Source organism: Protomyctophum bolini (assembly GCF_963924005.1).
Source record: "Protomyctophum bolini genome assembly, chromosome: 10".
Taxonomy (NCBI): domain Eukaryota; kingdom Metazoa; phylum Chordata; class Actinopteri; order Myctophiformes; family Myctophidae; genus Protomyctophum; species Protomyctophum bolini.
This window is the reverse complement of record NC_137871.1, coordinates 17742377-17763360: the sequence shown is the minus strand read 5'-3', so window position 1 is coordinate 17763360 and position 20984 is coordinate 17742377. Positions and strand designations below refer to the sequence as shown.

The 20984-nt window shown below is 41.9% G+C and overlaps 1 protein-coding gene across 1 annotated transcript in view; it reads left to right on the top strand.

Annotated features, from left to right (window-relative positions):
- Positions 1 to 20984, top strand: part of LOC308322614 (choline transporter-like protein 1) — a 30762-nt gene that overhangs the window by 3647 nt on the left and 6131 nt on the right. Inside the window, exons 4-13 of the mRNA XM_080773983.1 lie at positions 7418 to 7554; positions 11021 to 11114; positions 12229 to 12398; positions 13320 to 13409; positions 13653 to 13813; positions 14493 to 14679; positions 16713 to 16881; positions 18913 to 19069; positions 19759 to 19842; positions 20819 to 20956. Of these exons, the coding sequence (XP_080630109.1) occupies positions 7418 to 7554; positions 11021 to 11114; positions 12229 to 12398; positions 13320 to 13409; positions 13653 to 13813; positions 14493 to 14679; positions 16713 to 16881; positions 18913 to 19069; positions 19759 to 19842; positions 20819 to 20956 (1387 nt within the window). The remainder of the gene's footprint in view (positions 1 to 7417; positions 7555 to 11020; positions 11115 to 12228; positions 12399 to 13319; positions 13410 to 13652; positions 13814 to 14492; positions 14680 to 16712; positions 16882 to 18912; positions 19070 to 19758; positions 19843 to 20818; positions 20957 to 20984) is intronic.

Genomic DNA, 20984 nt, shown 5'->3' with positions numbered 1-20984 from the left:
AGCCTGGCAGAAATACTTATTATATCATTGAGGATTTGCTGCCAATAACCATCTTTGAAGCTTTATTATTTAAAAGTGAAACATGGCGTTGCATGTATGTATCCAGTTCTAACCTCATTAATTCCACAGAGGAGTAGAAATGTTTGAATGAGGTCCAACGTGAAAGCCCTAAAGCTCCACTGTCAGTGTGAGAACTTCCTCAGCCACTTACGGTATTTATGTATGCAATGCACACTTTCCCATTGGGAGTGTGCAGGTATTTCAGCCTTCTTAATTTTTGTGCCAGCCTAATTCCACTCTCACACCTCTGATGTGTATTTAATGCTTGGTTGATAGAACTACAGTAAGGGAGAACTCTGACTCATCAGCAGGGGCAGCTCATTCAGTATTGTAGATAGCAGAGAACATCCATGTAACATATAATATTAACATTATGATGAATAATACAATTATTACATGGGCTATATAGTCTGACATAGTCTGAAATCAACTAACATTCTAAACGCCCATTTGCAATTAGTCAGGTTTATCCTCCAGCCATTTTCCAGGCAGTAGTTGTAGTAGTAGTTGTGCCCATACCCCGTCACAACATGATGAATGCATGTAGCACTAAGCCATTTCTCCATCACGTCTTTGAGTTAGAGAGATGGAGGCAGGCAGTGCCATGGTGTGTATTCTGCGAAGGGAGGAGTATGTGCAGGGTCTCTGGCTGCTACTGTACAAGGAAAGCCCTGTCTGTTGTCGTCTTGGGAGAGATGGACACAGGCTGCCCAACAACTTGCACATGTGAAATGCTCTCTCTCTCTCTCTCTCTCTCTCTCTCTCTCTCTCTCTCTCTCTCTCTCTCTCTCTCTCTCTCTCTCTCTCTCTCTCTAACACACACACTCTCTTCTGTCACCTTTTCTAATTTCACACTCTTTCTCTCTGCCTCTCTCTTGATCTCTTTCCGTGACCATTGTTTATTTTACCCATTTATTTTTCTTTCTGCCGAAAGTGACAGCAACCACTGCTACACCAACAAGTATTCATGTTTTTCTCCCTATGATTCTGTGTTTGTCGTGTGTGTTTCAGCTTCCATCATACAAGCAATTTAACTCCTTCAGCCTGTCGGGTGGTACAAACATTTAGTGTTTGACAAGTGACAAACCCTTCTTTCGGAGAGTAGCAAACAACATACTGATCTGTTGCAGTTAAATTTGAGGAACATCATCCTGTCACTGGGTGATTGAACACAAGTTTGAGATTGTTACAGTGCCAGTAAGAGTCTTTATTCAATGTGCAAATCCCTTCCAGAAAGAAAAGGTCTAGGCCTATCTTTACATTGTGTCCGCTATGGGCCAATATCTTCCTTCAAATTGACCCTTGACTGATGCTGTGTGAACTCCTGCCTATGGGCGAGGTTTGTATTCAGCACATAGCCAGAAATACAGTACAGTACACTGTTTACTTCTGATTGATCTCAGAGTCGCCGCTATACCAGGTGTACTGCCAAACACATTGACATTTTGGCCACTCCTTCAAGGTCTATGCCACATGGAGACCAAAATGGTAGGTAGGTAAACACAGGTAGACTTAGGGACGATTCACACTATTGTCCCGGGTGCGCACTTGGGACCACTTTGCAGATGTTGTGGTAGTGTGAATGATGCGTAGTTGACGGTTTCTTAGCATTCATTGTTACAGCATATTGTTGTTCATGTTTTGTTGTGCTTCACCATCATCAACATTTTTCGACTGCGGTCGAGATCATGTATTTCACAATGCCACTCCAGACTTCCCGGTCCTTCATTGCCATCCCCAGTTCCGGTTTTACTGATGCATGTGTCCCTAGCGATGACATCAGGGATTGACAGTTTTCTACCTCTGGTCTGCTTTGCTTTGAGGCAGGATTCCAGAGAAGAAGGGAAGATATAACCTCATTGTAAGATCTGTAGCAGTGGCCGGCAAACTGTGTTCTTCTTGATGGGACTAGTGAAGAAACACGGGGAAGGTTGCCGTATATTAGATTAGTTGATGGGTGGCTCTTCCAAGAGAGATTTTGCGCTCTCATTAGAAGGCGCGTGTAAGTGCCATCCAACCATTTCTCTAATTTCTTTGAAAGTGTCCATGTCTTGGAGCCATAGAGTAGAATCGGCTCGACGGTCCTCCTAAATATTTACTTTGAACATCTTACTAAGCTGGGATGACCAGATCTTATGCATGTCATTGCAGGCTGACCAGGCCATACCCTTCCTAGTTTGAAAGCCCCTTTGAGAAGAAGATATATATATGAACCCAAATACTTGTAGTCCTGTTTCAGAGGAATGTTGTTAAGTGTGCTTAACTGCTAATGAAATATAACAACAATAGCTAATGATTGTGCCATCCTGTTTGTTGTTATTATCATTTTCCCCAGTTTAACATTTTGCCCAAAGACATGGATGGTCTTTCCCTGTCTATCAGAGGGTACGTGTAGTTGTACACGGTAGATGTTCTCTGGTAGTAAGCAGTATAAACTGGGATTTTAAAAGTTTGCAATGGTTAGACCATTATTGATTGCAGAATTGGGTTCCGACTTCCAACAACCCATTTGTCTTAGTTTACAGTGTGTCCAGAGTAGACAAGGCAGACAAAATGCCAACGCATTCTACTTTTCTCTCATGACTCATCCAGGTATATATGTATAGTATTAGCACAGTTAGTGTGTGTGTGTGTGTGTGTGTGTGTGTGTGTGTGTGTGTGTGTGTGTGTGTGCGTGTGTGTGTGTGTGTGTGTGCATGTATGCGTATTCTGCTAGCTAAGCAGCTTAGGTCAGAGTATGTCTTTGCATATACAGTAAAAGTTCAAAGTTAAGCCTCCTCTGGTTTTTAAGCTCTGCTCTCTTTTCTCTGAGCCAACGGCTGCCTCACCTCAGTGCTGATCCATAATCACCACACTAAATGGCAATTATGGGCTTCATTACCACACCTTGACAGGCTTCTGAGGGTCAAAGCATTGATGTCTTGTACATCCAGCTGGGCTGAAGACGCAGAGGTAACGTCAGTGAGGAGTGAGGTATCACGGCCACAAAGCACAGGAGTAAACGGCACTTCCACATCCTCCACATATGTCACGGTATATGACTTGGCCACCTGAACTCTCCTCCGGTCTTGTGCTTATTGCATATTCCACTATTCCCTCCGACCCTCCCCATTGCAAAAAGAATAGGATGGCAACTGGCAGAAGAAACTTGTAACTAGATACGCACGCACGTTAAAGCTTAAAGCGTAGGCTAGTCTCTATTTGTGTGTGATGGTTGTTGTCTGTAGTGGATTGATTTGGAGCACAGATAAACAGGGTCGGGACTCGGGAGGAATCGTGTGTGTAACACTGGCTTAATATTAGCCCACCAATTAATGGGCCATTTTCAGCACCACAAGCGAGTGACACAGTTTTCTTTTTAAAAATAATGTAAGTGATTTTCTTTGGTTAAAATAAGTGTTAAATAGCTATATGTTCTGATAGTACTCATTGCTATAGGTTAGAATGTTTTGTTCAGTAACGGGAGTCTCTGTCTTTCCAGCTCTTTATTAAACAGGAAATGCTCAGTTCGGGATACCAATTTTATCCAATCAGGATAGAGAACTCGGTCAGGACACAGATTAAACAAGTGAAATTGGGAGTGATGACACACAAACAAATATTTATTAAATAGCTGCCATTGCCATTTATGTTCAGAGCAGCACAACTCGAAATGGAACAAATTTTGCACACACACTCCCTGGATGCCAACGATGAACCTCTGCCCCAAAATCACACATGCTCTTCATAGTCATGTGATCAACACTGGTTTGTTTGATTTCTCATAATCCACCCTCATTGGCTATGATTGACTTCTAAACTTTTCAGGAGTAGCCCGCTTTGTACCAGTTTTGTACAAATCGCCACAACTACTCAACGCAGCGTCCGATTGTGATGAAACTGTGCATGCATATTCCCACTAGGCGTTGGAAGAAATGCCACTTGACAGTTTTCAAATCAGCCTCATGGTTGCGCTACAACAGGCCAAGCCGCGTCACACACACACACACGTTTATATTGCTCCTAAACATTTGTGTGTGTGTGTGTGTGTGTGTGTGTGTGTGTGTGTGTGTGTGTGTGTGTGTGTGTGTGTGTGTGTGTGTGTGTGTGTGTGTGTGTGTGTGTGCGCGTGTGTGTGTGTGTGCGCAGAGGTTATTGGAATTGGGTGCTGACAGTCAGCACACATCATAGTAGAGATGAGCTCAAGAGACTGCTGGATATGCAAAATGTCTACTTTAGTCTAACAATAACCTTGAGTGTACGGCACTGGATTCAGTGGATTGGTCAAATTGTACACTGGACAAGCAGCCTGGCAGAACATTGTGTTACGAGTGTCAAATGTATGCATGTTGTGTTTGTGTCAAATCCATGTGTGCTAAGTTGATGAGTGTGGGCAGAATGCCCATTCCTTAGCTTATAAACAGCTTCAGACAGATGGCCCCCATGAAGGATTCCATTATTAAACTCTCCCTGCTGCCTTTCCCTCTGCTTCCCATTGCCAATACTGGTGGACCCATTCCAATGCCAGCAGCCCGCTCTCTCTCCATGGGGCAGCATTTTATCATATCTGCATGAATAAGGTATTGTTGTTAGTCTATGTTTTAGCATTCCAAATTGACCACCGTGGGGCTAGATTTGATGGTCCTTGGAGATGTTTTTCAAAGACATACATTTCCCCTTGGTAACATTTTTGACATTTCATGTGTTCCATTTTCTTGTTTCTTTGTTCTTAATTGCTTGTTTTCATGCCTTTGCTTAGCTGTGGCCAGAGGCATTATGTTTTCAGGTTGTCCTCAAACAGGATGTCTGTACATCCCCATTCTTGTAAACAATATATCTCTCAACACCTTGAGGGAACTTTTTCAAATTTGGAACAAACGTCCACATGGACATGATGATTAGATTTTGATGGTAAAATGTTTTTCAAAGTCAGTGTCCTCACATCTATCCCATTCTCATGAACGCAATATCTCAGGATTTGAACACCTGGAGGGAATTTCATTACATGTGGCACGCATTTGGATTCAACATGGAACTGATTTAAATGTAGTGGTCAAAGGTCAAGCTGCGGGTGCAGAGGATGTCACTCCCATGGTGAGGGAGTGTGTTTGGCTCTCTGGGCGCAAGCTGGCAGAGGATATATAATTCAATGAAAGCAATGTTTTTAGGCCAGTTTTAAGTATGGATACGGAGGTTTCCGTATGGCCTTCCATTTTGGTGGCTGTATAGCAAAATGCATTTCTCCCCACGTTTGTGCTGAATTTAGGGGGAACAGGATCAGAGGAGCCTCCTCTGGCGGAATGCTCATGGGCGACTCTCTGTAGAGAAGTAGTTAGACAGGTACATGGACAACGTTCCTCAGAGTATCGTTAGTCCGACATCCCAATAATCTTACACCCCATAAATCTGACTACCCTAGGGTTAAAGTATTTTCGTGCGTTTTGCAGATCAGAAAGAAAAAAAGGCATGCAAAACATCCTTGTACACTGAGTGGAATGTGTATTATTACTGAACGAAATGGAGCGGAGCAGCAGCAGTGAGGATGATCCCCCGTTTCAATTTGCACATAGGGAATTTAGAAAAAGTTGCTTCCCTGCTTCACAGAAGTTGGTTAGATGCGATGTCACAGGCTTTTTCTCTCTCTCCTCTCTGTTTCTCTCTCGCTCTGCATTCTTCGTGTGTGTGTGTGTGTGTGTGTGTGTGTGTGTGTGTGTGTGTGTCAATGAAGGAATATAGTAACAGACAAATGGCCAATAACTCTTAAAATAAATCTTGGCTAATAAAGACTACTAAAGTAAAGAGATTTGTAGATTGAAATCTTCATTCTCTCAACGAGGAAAGCAATAAAACGCTCATTTGAATTGATATGTTCGAATGGAATGAGGACATTCCCTGAATCCCTGTGATAATTGGTAAATTACATGTCATTGCGAACGCAGTGATTGCGAAAGCAGTGAGCACTTACTATGAGACCTAGCAGATCATGTCTGTCTGTCTGTCTGTCTGTCTGTCCCGCTTTTGTGCCCATATATGGAGCTGAGTGATTTGTGTCACCATGACTCAGCCATAACCATATAAGGAGTCCCCAAAGCAGCTATACGTCCAAAACCCAAATATGTACGAGCTGCGTTTGCGCGTCTTACTGGTATAGAATATATTAGAGACGAGAAGCTCATTCTCTCTCTCTCTCTCTCTTTCTCTCTCTCTTTCTCACACACACACACACACACACAAGGACACAGCACTGCTCAAACGGTGAAAGACCATGTCTAGCTATGTGAAAGACAGTTGTGAAAACCGAAAAAAAGTCCCCCGGTCCGAAAACTTTTTATACAGACACAATATTCGTCAGCAGTGTGCAAACGTGATTGACATTACGTGAGGTCGATATTATTTTCCAGTGCTCTGAAATTCGCTCCAATATTCATCCCTAAAAACGCACCCCATGTGCAAACACCTTTAGGGTTAGGCTTAGTCGGATTTATGGGTGTCGGATTATTGGGACGTTGGACTAACGCTATGCACGGAGATGGGGGACATAGTGGACTTTAAGGCCCCGTCTGCAGTGTACCATGGGGTTGATCTCTGTGGTGTCTTGTCCTTTAGTCCGGCAGCCAACAGGTTTATTTTGTTTAAAGTTGGAAATTTGGTATATAGTTTTATTTATTGGCCTAAAATATTGTCTATATACATGCTGACCGGCTGTCAGCATTGAGCAATTTTTTATATATGGGACCATGCCATTAACATCCTAATGCAAGATGTTCAAAATTTCATTATGCTTCATGTAGCATGTGACATGTCAAACTAGGGGGTTTTCATGATTCTGAATCCATTCCAAGCATTAGTTTTGCACAAAAACGGCCATAGACACTTGCCCAAATGTGCCAAAAATGTGCTGACTTCATAACATTTGAGATGATGGCTATGGCCGTTTTTAGCCCAAGGAGTGTTTTTTGTGCAAAACTAATGCTTTGAATGGATTTCGAATCATGAAAACCCCCTAGTTTGACACGTCACATGCTACTTACAGCATCATGAAAGTTTTGCCTTAGGATGTTAATGGTATGGTCACATATAAACCCCTATAAAACAAATTACTCAATGCTGACGGCAAGTCAGCAAGTGGATTCATGAATGTATAGTATATAGACAATATTTTAGGCCAATAAAAAAACTACCGGTATACCAAAGGTCCCACAAGACACCCCCGGCTGCCAGACTACTTGTGTTTTTTTCGGGCAGTGGGGGCCTCTCCTATTGTGCGGGTGTGATGTACTTTATAGTTGTTGTGCTCAAGAAAACAAACTTTACAGAATACAGACATACAGTATAGTATTGACAGCATATACCTTTCTCGTGCTTTTTTGTTCTGCAGGTATGTCTTCTTCCTGGACCCATGTAACATTGACATTGTACAGAGGAAGATAAAATCAATGGCTCTGTGTGTGTCGCTGTGTCCCTATGAAGAGATGGACTCCTACGAGGACCTCAGGACGTTTGCCATGGTCAATGGTAAGCAATGGCCTAAAAAAACTGCTTTACCGTGAAAGACTGTTTAGTTATAACCGGGGAGCCACAGGCCCAAAAGCTCAAGGAATAGGGTTTAACCTGTGATGTCATGCCATATTGTTTATTTGTGTTTTATCTTAGGTCCACAGAATGAGAGGCCTGCTCTGCCGGGAACATAGAGAAAAAAAGTTAGTGTAATTTTTGTATACCTCACCATACAACCAATATAAGGAAACATTTTCCATACTTTAAGTAGCATGAGACAATTGTGACATGTCATGATTCTGAATCCATTCCAAGCATTAGTTTTGCACAACAAACACTCCTTGGCCTAAATTCGGCCATAGCCACATTTGTGATGACGGCTATGGCTGTTTTCAGGCCAAGGAGTGTTTTTCGTGCAAAACTAATGCTTGGAATGGATTAAGAATCATGAAAACCCCCTAGTTTCACATGTCACAATTGTCACATGCTACTTAAAGCATTATATTGGTTGTCTATGCCTATGGTGTGGTACGGTATACAAAAATGGCCGTAACTTTTTTTTGCGATGTTTCTGGCAAAGCAGGCCTCTCATTCTGTGTACCTTAACCAAGTGAATAGAAAAAACCACACCTGTGTGAAGTGAGGGGCGCTAATATATTAAAGTCTAATGTTGATTAGATCATGTAATGGTGATGTAAAACAAACGGCGCAAACACAAACATTAAACGCCATTAACAATAAAGAATCAATATGATATGATGAGGCACATTATGACGTAAATTTCACCTTCATTGTCAATGGCTTTTAACAAAACAAACATTGAACTAAAGACAAACATTAAACCTGTTTATAAGAGGGACTGGTGTCCCTCAAAAACAGAAATAAAAAGTACAGCATGACATCACAGGTCACTGGTGACTGGCTCCCCGGGTATTAGTCTTACATTTCTCAGTCTGGTTCCATATCTTTGAAGGTAGCCATTACTTCATTTTACAGGTTCTCCATTCATTTTCTCTATAGGCTTTTCCTAAAGTATTTATTTAAAGACTGTTACGCCGCGGACAAAGCCAACTCGGATCGTGACAAATCATGACAATGAACACAATGTTTTGGGCCGATAATTTATAAGAAGAAAAACAACAAGAAAAGTGTTGTAACCTGCCGTTTCTTTCTAATTATTTGTTTGGACCAAAACATTGTGTTTATTGTCATGATTTGTCACGACAAGAGTTGGCTTTGTCCGCGGCGTAAACGTCTTTAAATAAATACTTTCTGAAAAGTCTATGAGGAAAATGAACGGCGATTTCTTTTCCGGGTTTCTCGAGGGGGCGGGACTGCAACGCTCTATAGAAGGACTTCCATGTTGTGGTTGGTTCCCTACTAAATTGGCTCGGGATTCACTGACCCTGTTCCATTTTGTATTCATTCATATTTTACGGTATGTCTTAGTTTTGGGGAATTGGTTGTCACGTCCAGAAATGTAGAAGTGACTGGCTGACTGAAGCTGACCTCCCATAACGTCATGGTGATGAGTCATAGTCTACTGTCCCTGCTAAACACGAACGACAGGCCCGTGACCCAGCGTGCCATCGTCAAATAATGCAGTCCTTTCATTCACTGTAAACACAGAGTGTGTGGTGTGCATGCAAACATACACACACACACACACACACACTGTACGATCCTTCTCTCACTCATTGTTTTTTCCCCTTTTTCTCCGCCTGTCTCATTTTCTTTCCCTACACTCTTGCTCGACACGCACGCACACACGCACACACAAATCACAATCACAGCCTCGCAGTCTGACCCACGTGGACAGTCTATTTATCAAAGACTTCATTAAACTCAGTGTCACCTCTGCTTGTGTTGGTACCATTCCACCCTGTCCTTTGGCCCACATGGTCGGTTATTGTAACTCATGGATATCCATCCACAATGACATTGTGAACAAGGATGGTGGGCTTTTTCCTTGAGACTTTTGAAGCACACAATTAGCAATAACAACGGTAATATTCATTCAAAGAAATATCCCAAATCTAGAGGCTCCAATTGGTCTGTTATTCTCTCATTCTGTCCCATTGAAACAGGTGTTGCCACTTCAATGAATATGTAATTTTGAAATGATTTTCCATTTTCATTATAGCTATGGATGTTTTGAGTGAGACATCACCTTTTTAAATTATTTCTGCATTTAAAGATGGCCTATAGTTACAGTGTACTGTAGACAGGACATGGTGACATGGAGCCATGGAGTGAGATGCAGCAAAGGTCTGCCAGGCTCTGGAGTGCCACGGACGGTATCACATTAACCATCTAATGAGGACATCAAATTGGAACACATTTCTCAGATGCCGTTTAGGTATTGTCTCCACCAGGCCGAAGGCATGGAGAGAGACTATGTTTTGCTTACTTATACCGAAAATATACATTACATACATTTATATGCATGGGGGTATGTATGATTGCATATTATTTCTTCATTCTGTATTCTTGGTTTGCTAAAATCTACTGATGTAATTATTGTTTATATTTTTGTCGAACTAAGCTCTGGAAATGTGATTTTGTTTTGTTTGTAAACCATAAAGTTTCTCTTCAAATAGGGTAGGCATAATAAAGCCTTGGCTTCAGCCTACATCTTTTCGGTGTTGCCATACCTCTGTGTATGTTTAAAGCACTGACTGTGAATAAGGACTGTGTTAAAGAGTTTTAAAAGTGATGCAAAGTGTCATGAATGAAGGACGGACTCCTCTTCAAAGTGCTGTCCCAGGGCCATTCCTTTCATTACAATTTGTAGCCCTTGCAGCCTCAAGCACTTACAGCTGACATAACTTAAGTCAGTGAGGGTACAGGGCTTGTGGGAGGCGATTGAATTGGGCCACATTCCCACTAGGCTGAGGAATAAATGCCACTTGAAAATTTTCAAATCATCCTCGTGGTGGCGCTATATCAGGCCCATTAGTATTTTTTACCTATAATGGCACCCGGAAAACCTTTGCCCTGCATTTCCCACATCTGCCCTTATTTAGCCACCAGGAGACCGACTTATGTAAAACAAAGCAGCGGCTTGCAACTCACTTTTAAGATGCAAAATAAATGAATATTCAACGGCACAGCAGGCAAAAAAGAATAATACAATGTTTTGACTTTTTCTATTTCTAAATTGTTATACAAATGCAAAAACTGTGGTTTATATAAATAAAAACTATTGTGTATAATTCTTGGCACTGCAAATCATTTTTGTTAATGAAGGAGTAACCATGTGTAGTTCAGGGGGCTGATAGTCAATTTGTCTACTGTGTATAAAAGACGTCATTTTTTCCTGTCATCTCATTTATACTTGACAAAGACCACACGGTTGAAACTTATTTTTTTTTTCCTGCTGTGTCGCTGAGTAAAACGTTACTGTAAGTTCATATTGTGAATAAAATAACAGATGGATATAAATTATTAATCTATGTTATTCTTTCTCTGTCCATTTCTGCAGGCTCTGAGCTATGTTCCTATGAGCTAGCTGGTCATAAGTATCCTGGCCTAGAAGAAAGGTTCGATAAATGTCCCAAACTTCCTGTTCCACCCAGGTAGGAGGATCATTATTAATGTTGCTGCTTAGCTATCACCATTTAAAAATAACGTTCTATAACCGAAGAACTCTAAAACCCCAAACATTGGCGTGACCACTAAAAGATTTAACCCTGGGGTTAATGATGAAAAGCTATTGTATTGTACAGTCTGGAGTACAGTAGATGGATATCTATTGAAAGAGAGGAACATAAGTTTTCAAACTTTTATTCGTATTTATAGCCTTTTGGGGATAATTGTTAACCCTGCTGGACATGCAGTATAACATGAGATAGTTCTGTGGGATTGAACAAGTCATGTAAAAATTCTTGCTGCCCACCACTGTGGAGACTGGTGTTGAATTCCTGCTTGGCCTGGGTGTTCCTATGAACACAATTTTGTGGGTTGGGAGCCAGCAGGGTAGGATTATATATCTGAGAAGAATAACCGGTAGATCTCCTCACTGTCAGTTATATGTAATGGAAGAGACTTGATTGTTTACTTTACACCCTCCCCAAGTGACAAGGACTGTATAAATCAGGGGTGTTGTGCAGGTAGATCACATGACATGCCACTAAAACATGATGATATATAATTTAAAATTTTAAATGATATATCATGATATATCAAAAATATTTTATTTAAATTTTAAATAAAATATTTTTGGGATCTGCCCCTTGAATTAAGGTGACTTGATTGATTGACATAAAAAGTTTAGTTAACCTACAATGGAATACTTTGTTTTCAAGAATGCTATCAGTAACATTACAAAGTTCTATACAAAAAAAAACATACCAATTCCATTTCCCCCTTCTATTTCCCATTCCAAGTCTGTTCATCTTATATGTAATGCCAGTGCCACTATTCCAAATACACCGGTACAGTCTTAAACTATTTTCAGCAATAGAATAATATTTTGTTTGTGGGTAGATCTCGTTGAGCTAGTCATTTTTAAAGTAGCTCTCAAGTCAAAACGTGTGGGCACCCCTAGTATAGATAGACACTGTACACATGGGGGGACTTGGCATAATGACCAATTTGGGGTCGAAATGGAATTGAAAATAAGTGAATAACAGTAAAGCCATGTGACTAATCCCTTATCTTTGGAACCGTGAATGCTGCTCTCGCTACCAGTAAACCGCTGCCGGTGTTCAACCGATGCACGCCAGTGGACATCTCCTGCTATGCCAAGTTCGCCGAGGCTGTGGTGACCTTTGTCAGCGACAACAGCATCTTGCACCGGCTGATCGCTGGGGTGATATCCAGCAAAGAGATCATTATCGGCCTCTGCTTTCTGGCCTTAGGTGAGGAGCTTCTGTCCCTCTGTATTTATTCATGATTATTTTCAGATGAGAAGTGCCAGGCAGTTTTTCTCTCTGCATTTACTCTTTCACTCATTCAGTAACTTGCTGAAGAAAGCAGGTGTTCCTTCTGTTCAATCCATGTCATTTGCAAGGTTTAGAAACAATTAGATTGTAACTGTATCCACTCACCTTTTGGAGCCGTGAATTCATGGAAAAATACACATAAAATACTTGATGAATTAAAGAAAATAGGTATTCAAAGCAGAAAAACAACTCTCACATAATCCAAGTGTGTTATATCCAGTTGTATTCTAAGTACTCCTAGTAACACTCCTAGTAGCACTGTGTTTTCAAACTTTATAATTTAAAACACTTCTGGATTTAACAGTTGCAAGCCTGGGCGAATGTGTGCGCGTGAACTTTGCTCGTGTTGAACCCTAAGCGCACACCAAGGCACACTACTTGTTTGTGCATGAGACTGTGTGTGTGGAAGTGTTTTCAATAGAAAAGTTTGATGCCGAGTTGTGGAATTACTGACAATATGACTGGATACAGGAGGCATCGATTATACGTTGACAGTTGTGTGGGATTTTGTTTCTTTATTTTTCGTGTCCTGCACACAATGTGCCCAACCCTCATGGGTTTATAAGACAAGTTAATATATGTGTGGGAGTTAATATAAACAGACAGTGTTGCTGTTAATCTGGACCATTATTTTCTGTATTTTGATTATTCATTCACCATAAAGAAATACAACAAACACAAATCTTCTCCATGAATTCAATGCTTCATGGAGTAATTGTTAGGGAAAATAATAATTTGGTGGATGAAGCAACATACTTGCTTGTTTTTCAGAGAACTGGCTTGGGTCTTAATGGGTTAATTGATCTCTCTTTCTCTGTGTGATGTTCCATGTTTCAGTTCTCTCCATGATTTTAATGATCATCATACGTTACATCTCGGCCGTGCTGGTGTGGATTCTCACTGGACTGGTGGTCCTCGGCTCCCTGGGTGAGGTCACGTCCTGTCAAACCACAACTTGAAAAGTTTTTGTTTTTGAAAAGAAACTGACATGTCCTCATTCATTGATATGAAAGCACATTCTGTTTTGAATGCATTTAAGTTGTAATTGTATTTTAGGGATTGATGAAAATCATATTTGGGGAAACAATTATTATAAAAAAATGATTATTGGAAAAAGTTTATTCCCAAGGGATGACTGTAAAGTGTGTGTGTGTGTGTGTGTGTGTGTAGCAGGTACAAGTATTCTCTGGTGGCTCTATATCGACCACCGGTTATATGGTAATGACACATCGACCACTAAAGTGTCAAAGGAAGAAAAAGATGAAGTGGAAGTCATTCGAGACAGTGGTCAGACTCTGCTGGTGTATGCCATTGCCGCCACCGTCTTCACAGTAAGTCAACTGAATTGCACCTTTCATTCATGTAGACATTTTGCTATTTTGAATCCCCAAAAACTGTGGTTTGGGGGAAAACAAAACTGGACAGTCCAGAGTAGATCAAAGGTGACAAGAGTTCAGTGTTTTCTATTTCCAAAGCAGCAGCACTTGCCATTTCCCTCCAGGCTATGGGATATAAACAGCTGTCCAACAGTCCCTGTAATGGGAATGAAAACATAATTAATACGATAATGCATGCTTGAAATATTTTGACAGTATGTATTTCCCTATAAAACGGATTAAATGTGATGTGATGCCATTTGGGACGCTAGTGCTCTGATTTTGGAAACGTTTGGTAAACGTAACGGATACGTTTGATACATTCTGAAACTTATTGCTTACAATTCAGGTGGGGGCCTCAGCAGACTCAATTAGCCAGAATCAGCCACCATGCATTGGGGTAATTCAGACTTTCTAAAACAGGGTTGTCTCGCCGTGAATCTTTTGTCATGCCATGGGTGGGGTGGAGATTAGATTAACCACGTAAGCCCCATTGTATATGCTGTATTAGCACACGGAAATAGCCAAAATAACTAGGCTACAAGGTCACAATTCATCATCTGCTATTTTCGCTACCGTGATCTTTTCCCAAAATCTGTCTGTCTCTCACTTTGTCTTTCTCTCTCTCTCTCAGGTAATCCTCCTCCTATTGATGCTGTTTATGAGGAAGCGTGTGGCTCTGACCATCGCTCTGTTCCATGTGGCGGGGAAGGTCTTCATCCACCTGCCCTTGCTCACCCTGCAGCCATTCTGCACCTTCCTGGCCCTTCTTATCTTTTGGCTCTACTGGCTACTGGTGCTGCTCTTCCTTGGAACCACTGGTTAGTGAATGTTTAATTCATTGTCATTTTTTATTATATGTGCATTTGAGGTGATGGAGCACCTTCTAGAGTTAACGGAGGGCAGGAGACAGGTCTCTGAGTCCAGCTCTGGTCAGCTCCAATTTAAGCCCTATCTGTATCTACTAGTATCTAGGTAAATGGTAAATGGTGCATTTATATAGCGCCTTTATCCAAGGTGCTTTACATAGATTATGCATTACATTCATCCATTCACACACACATTCATACACCGATGGCGGCGGAAACCATGCAAGGCACCAACCAGCACATCAGGAGCAATTAGGTGTCTTGCTGAAGGACACCTTGACACTAACTCTGGGGGAGCCCGGGTTCGAACTGGCAACCTTGCGGTTACCATCCAGCCACTCTACCCCTGAGCCACCCCGTCCCTGAGCCACCCCGCCCCTGCACACAAGGCAATGTATTTGAGATATTTTGTGAGAAGGAGCAAGAGGGAAATGTACGTGCCACACTGCTTGCAACGGTACCCAGTAGATGTAGGTGGTAGATTGAAGAAGTACTTGCCCTGCGGGTCAAGTAGGAAAAACCTTAAAGGACCACTTCAGCACTTTTCAACCTATCTTCATATAATTGGTCCTCACTAATGTTCATGATAAAATACCACCATTTCGTGTCTCATAGGAGGCCTGTGGTCAGTTCAGAAACCAGTCCACCAGTGACATCATCGTTAGGCCGATTTGTTTTTAAACAAGATTTTTATTTAAATATATTTTGTTATCGTGAGAACGATGGTTTAAATTTTCGCATTGCAACATTTCAGGAATAGAAAGCTCGCAGTTTAGCTTGAATTCCCCATCGATGATGTCACTGGTGGACGGGTTTCTGAACTGCCCACAGCCCTCCTATGAGACACAGACTGATGGCCCCTACACAGGGGCCATCACTTTTAAAGTTGTCGGGGAGTCATCAGAGTCGTGTATTTCACACTACAAGAGTATTTTATTTTTTTTATCGGCTGTCATACAGTATCTTTGTGGCTTTCACATTAAACGACTGATTTGATTGACTAGGGATCACACACACACACAAGAGTTCACCAAGATGCTATCCAGACCCCATACATATAGGCTACTTTTCTTTTTTACATGTGCGAGTGTCTCTCTCTCTCTCCGTGCACAGCACACACACACAGGAAATACACAGGGCGAGACATGAGTCGACGCTAAATCTTGATTTTCATTAAATAACACACACACACACACACACACACACACACACACACACACACACACACACACACACACACACACACAGTTATTATCATCTATTGGTACAGACAGACTTTCTGTCTGTGAGCACACAGCTGTCCTGTTCTCTCATTGGCTGTAATATGGCCTTCTTGGGCTGCGGTTGCAACTCAGTTCATACTGTATGATGTCCAGTCGACGAGATAGTCAAATATCAAAACTGCTAGATATTCAGAAACGTCTGGGAAGGCATCGGAGAGCACTGGATCTTCTCGCAGAGCCTTTCACACACAATGAGCAAAATCTCTGCGATCAAAGCCCGATCTTATGTCGGATCGGGGGTTTTGCCGGCGAGCCCCAAATATGCTCCCCGAGAGCATAATCGGAGCAAATATCGTGCAGTGTGTAGGGGCCATAAGTAAGAAAAATTGTGGTATTTTATCATGATCATTAGTGAGGACCAATTATATGAAAATAGGCTGAAAAGTGGTGAAGTGGTCCTTTAACGTTAGACACTTGCAATATCCATCTCATCATTTGGAACAGTAGATGCAAATAATGCTTAGCATTTGCTTTGACCTGCTTCGAGGACCAGGTGGGTGGACTTTACTACATCAAGGTAGCAGTTAGTTTAACATCAGTTGTCAACATTGCTCAAAGAGGATGACAAAAAGGCATGTCTCAACCATTATGGCCACCTAAGCAGGTTAAAAAAAACCCGATATTTTTTATTTTATGCAGCACAGGTCTACAAATACCACTGAATCTTTATAGATACTGTATGTTGTTTCCGTGCTCCTCCAGGGAACCCGCTCCAGAATGAGGAGACCGGCCTTACAGAGTTCCGTCTGACGGGAACACTCCAGTACCTGACGTGGTACCACGCGGTAGGGCTGATCTGGATCAGTGAGTTCATCCTGGCCTGCCAGCAGATGACTGTAGCTGGGGCTGTGGTCACCTACTACTTCACCAGGTTGGATGGCCATTCACTATGTGTTTTTCTCTTCGTCCCTGGAATGAGAGAGAGAGAGAGAGAGAGAGAGAGGGCAAAGGCCTGAAAATGTCCCCCTCACATCTCAAAATGAACCTAAAATCTGATGGAATGAGATAAAAAGTTCCCTTGTTTTCACCTGAAAAGTGAAAGTTCTATGGTACCACAGACCATTATACAAGATCACAGGCACAGATCCTTGTTGCCACTCGACAAGGAACGCTACTTTAGAAAATGAAACAAGCTAGAGGCCGATTGGAATGTTTTCCTTGACTGCATGGACATGATCCAACACAACACAATGGCCTGATATATTCGCATGATAAGAGACACTTTTTTATAGATATGATCACTGAAACTTATCATAATATACATTTTTAAAAACCATTAATTCATCAATGATGTTCATAGAACATGTTTTAGTGAATTCCAAGTAGGCTACTGACACCATTAGTTTCGACCACACTTTGCCAAACGATGGCGCCGTGCCAAGTTCCAACTGTCTCTAAACTACTTAGAATTCACGACAATGTGTTCTATAAACAATGAACATTATTGATGACTTAATGGCTGTTGATTCCGTTACGTTTAATTGATCATATCTATAGAGGGTCTCTACCAGGCGAGTAAACACTGCGCTGCGGTAACATGGAGGGAGAGGGAGATTGAGAGGCATGTCCGATTTCAGTGGTGGTTATGCTTGTGCAACTTGACGCATGCAATAAAGTATAAAGAGATACTCCATAAACCACTTGAACCCCAGGTCCCCAGCATAAACCAAAAATCTACAAACTCAACGCTTCGCAACGCGCTGTGAGCTCATGGTAGCCCTGGCCTGGACTGAATTGTATTACGCACATTCTTCATTTACAGTCCTTACGGTGGCTTACGCCTACACAAATGTTCAGATTACAAATATAAAGTGCTCACCCCAGGGCCATGGATGTTACAATTCTGCTAGGGTGGGAATAAGTACCAGTATCTTCCGTATTGTTCAATAAAAAGCAATGTTTAATCAGTTTCTGGCCATCTGCTTTCAACTATGCGCCCCTATCGGTTGGTGCATTATAACTCTAATAAAATGGCCACAGATCAGATTAAAACGCTTTTTATTGAACAATGCGGAAGACACGGGTACTTTTACCCACCCGAGGAGGATTGTAACATCCGTGGCTCTGGGACGAGCACTTTATATTTGAAATCTGAACATGTATGTAGACGTTAACTTTCTAAATGGGAAAAGTGCATAAAACAGGTTGAAGTTCCGCCATGAGTGTTCCAGATGTCCTTCTGATTTTTCTTGGCTGTCAATATTTCTATCATCCAACAAATCGCTCTGAAAGTGATCCAAAAGATCGTACGCTATTATAACTCTATGGGGAAGACCATTTTCTTTACCCCGGGTTAAAACCGGATGTGACGTTTGTGGGTGTTTGTGGGTGTCTACGATCGTGTCAATGTATTATGGATCATAAACAACAATCTTTGAGTTCATACTCTGTTTCTGACTTGCTCTTACTTTTACTTACTTACTTGGCCTGCCATTTACTGTAATTAATCTGTTGTTGCAGTGAATTGCTATGCTCTATTCTTGACTCCATGTCATTTACATTCAGTTGCAATACCATCAGTTGAAATACCATCTACCATCTTAATTTCTTCCTTCTTCGTCCTTCCTTTATGAATGACCTACTTAACTTGTTTCTGGGTGTTTCTAGTTTTGATTAATCACCATGTCTGATGACTGTGTTGAAACTACTGGTGGGCAGCTTCTGTGGCAAAAGCAGAAAGCAGTGGAAACAGACTGTGACCTACATCATTACATTAATTTCAACGTCTGGGGACATGAAACCTTTTTCCTTTTCTTTTTGGTTTTTTTTGTTCTTTTTTTTGTAGTTTTTTTGTCAAGGGCTTTGGATACTTAAAGGTATAGTTCACCCCACCTTTTGCCAGGTGGGTGTGCACCATTCTGTAAATAAAGGACATATTAAATATAGATGGAATCTTTTTAAGGGACAAGAACAGACTACCTTTGACACCGATCCTGTCTTCGGTGTGGAGGCTGTTCCGTTACCACATCGGCACCGTGGCCAAAGGGTCCTTCATCATCACCCTGGTCAAGATCCCACGTCTCATCCTCATGTACCTCCACAACCAGCTCAAAGGAAAGGTATGAGTTCCACTCCGGCACTTCTCATTCATCCAAGGAACGTTCTCTGAACTGAGCAACGGCAGTGGAGCACAGGCACGTGCAGAGGATGGTAGAGAGGCAGGGGCTGGAGTTCCCTAAAAGAGCACTTTTGGCAAAAAATACCTGTGCGTTGAGAGCTTGTAGATCAGCTATTTTAGGGGCATGACCCTGCACTCTTTAGCTACGCAAGAAGCGGTGTACGACATGGATTTCTACACAGAGGACAACTTCTCTCAACGCAAAATGCTGCGCTCAAGTTCAGGAAAGTTTACAAAAAGGTAATTCTCCTGAATGCTGCCTTCGAGTATGGCATGGAAAGGAAAGGGGTCATTGGCGTTTCTCTCACCATAGTAAATGCTGCATTAACAACATTTACAGACGGGTAAAAGGGCAAGGGCTCGAGCCCCCTTTGATGTCTATGTGTGCACGTGCCTGGTGGAGCAATTAGCGGATTTGGAAAAGGCACATCACCACTTGTAACCAAGCAAATCTGTCTGCATTTGCCATGTGGTGCACTGCAGGAAAAAATTGTTATGAGCTGAATGGAACGTTATTAAAATGAGTATAAGCAAGAGTTTACAAGAAGACACGCCCTCCTAATATGGAGCGGCACCATGCCAGTGATCATCCTCTCATCACCTCCTCTGCTCCCTCTCTCGCCCTTGTAGGAAAATGCATGTGCACGCTGCATGCTGAAGACCTGCATCTGCTGTCTGTGGTGTCTGGAGAAGTGCCTCAACTATCTCAATCAGGTACAAGAAGAATGGATTCCCTCACACTGTTGCTATTTTTCCTCTCTCTGCCTGTTTCACACTGTCACTCTCTCTCTCATCTGACCCTCTTTTTTTTCTCTCTCTCACACACACACACACACACACACACACACACACACACACACACACACACACACACACACACACACACACACACACAGTTTGTCTTACATGGCCACACACTTGATAGACGGTATAGAAACCTTGTTTATATTCGTGAGATGGTACTGTAGAGAGGAGTGCATGGATGTCTCTCAAGGGCCCAGCCTTAAACTACATCACAGCCCCTCCAACCTCTTACAACGCCGGCTATGTTCCCATGTTCTATTCACTGGGCAGAAATAGCCTTCCTAAACATACAGTAGAACTACTTGAGGAGGAATATCCACAAGAAACAGAGAGAATAGATTACTATTGGACAATATGGCAGTGGGAACATTGCTATGCAATTATCAACAAATGCATAATTTATTGCATACTTTGGTCAGGAATAAGTAATAATATAGGCCAGCCTATTTGATGCAAGTCGTTCCATTTATACTGGGTGGAGTTGAGTGGGCTAATCAGGGACTCACAGGGGCAGATGTGAACACAAACATTGGCTTGTGATTGGCTGATCACCCCATAGAGATAATTTGATTGGCTGAGCAAAGTACATATTGAGGATAAAAGTTAGGGCAGAAATGTGAAGACTTTTGTGATGATTTCATTGACTGAGCACAGAATGTGATGTATGATAAGAGCACCCCTCACTTCACACTTCAAGTTTGATTTTTTTAAAATGCATATTAGGTTCATAAAGGTTCATGCTCAACAAAACCATACAGTACAGAGAAGAAGCACACAAACTAGAATTAATAAAAAAAAGAAAATAAGAAGAAGTTGAGGATATAGTATATTTCTCTATAATTAGTTTCATCCCTCGTCACTTCCTGTCTGTGTGTTTCCCTTCTAGAATGCCTATGCAGCCACCGCCATCAACAGCACCAGTTTCTGCACGTCGGCGCGTGACGCCTTTGTGATACTGGTGGAGAATGCGCTGAGGGTGGCTGCCATCAATGCCGTGGGAGATTTTGTTCTCTTCCTAGGGAAGGTATAGTGATACAGCCTGGTGACAGCCT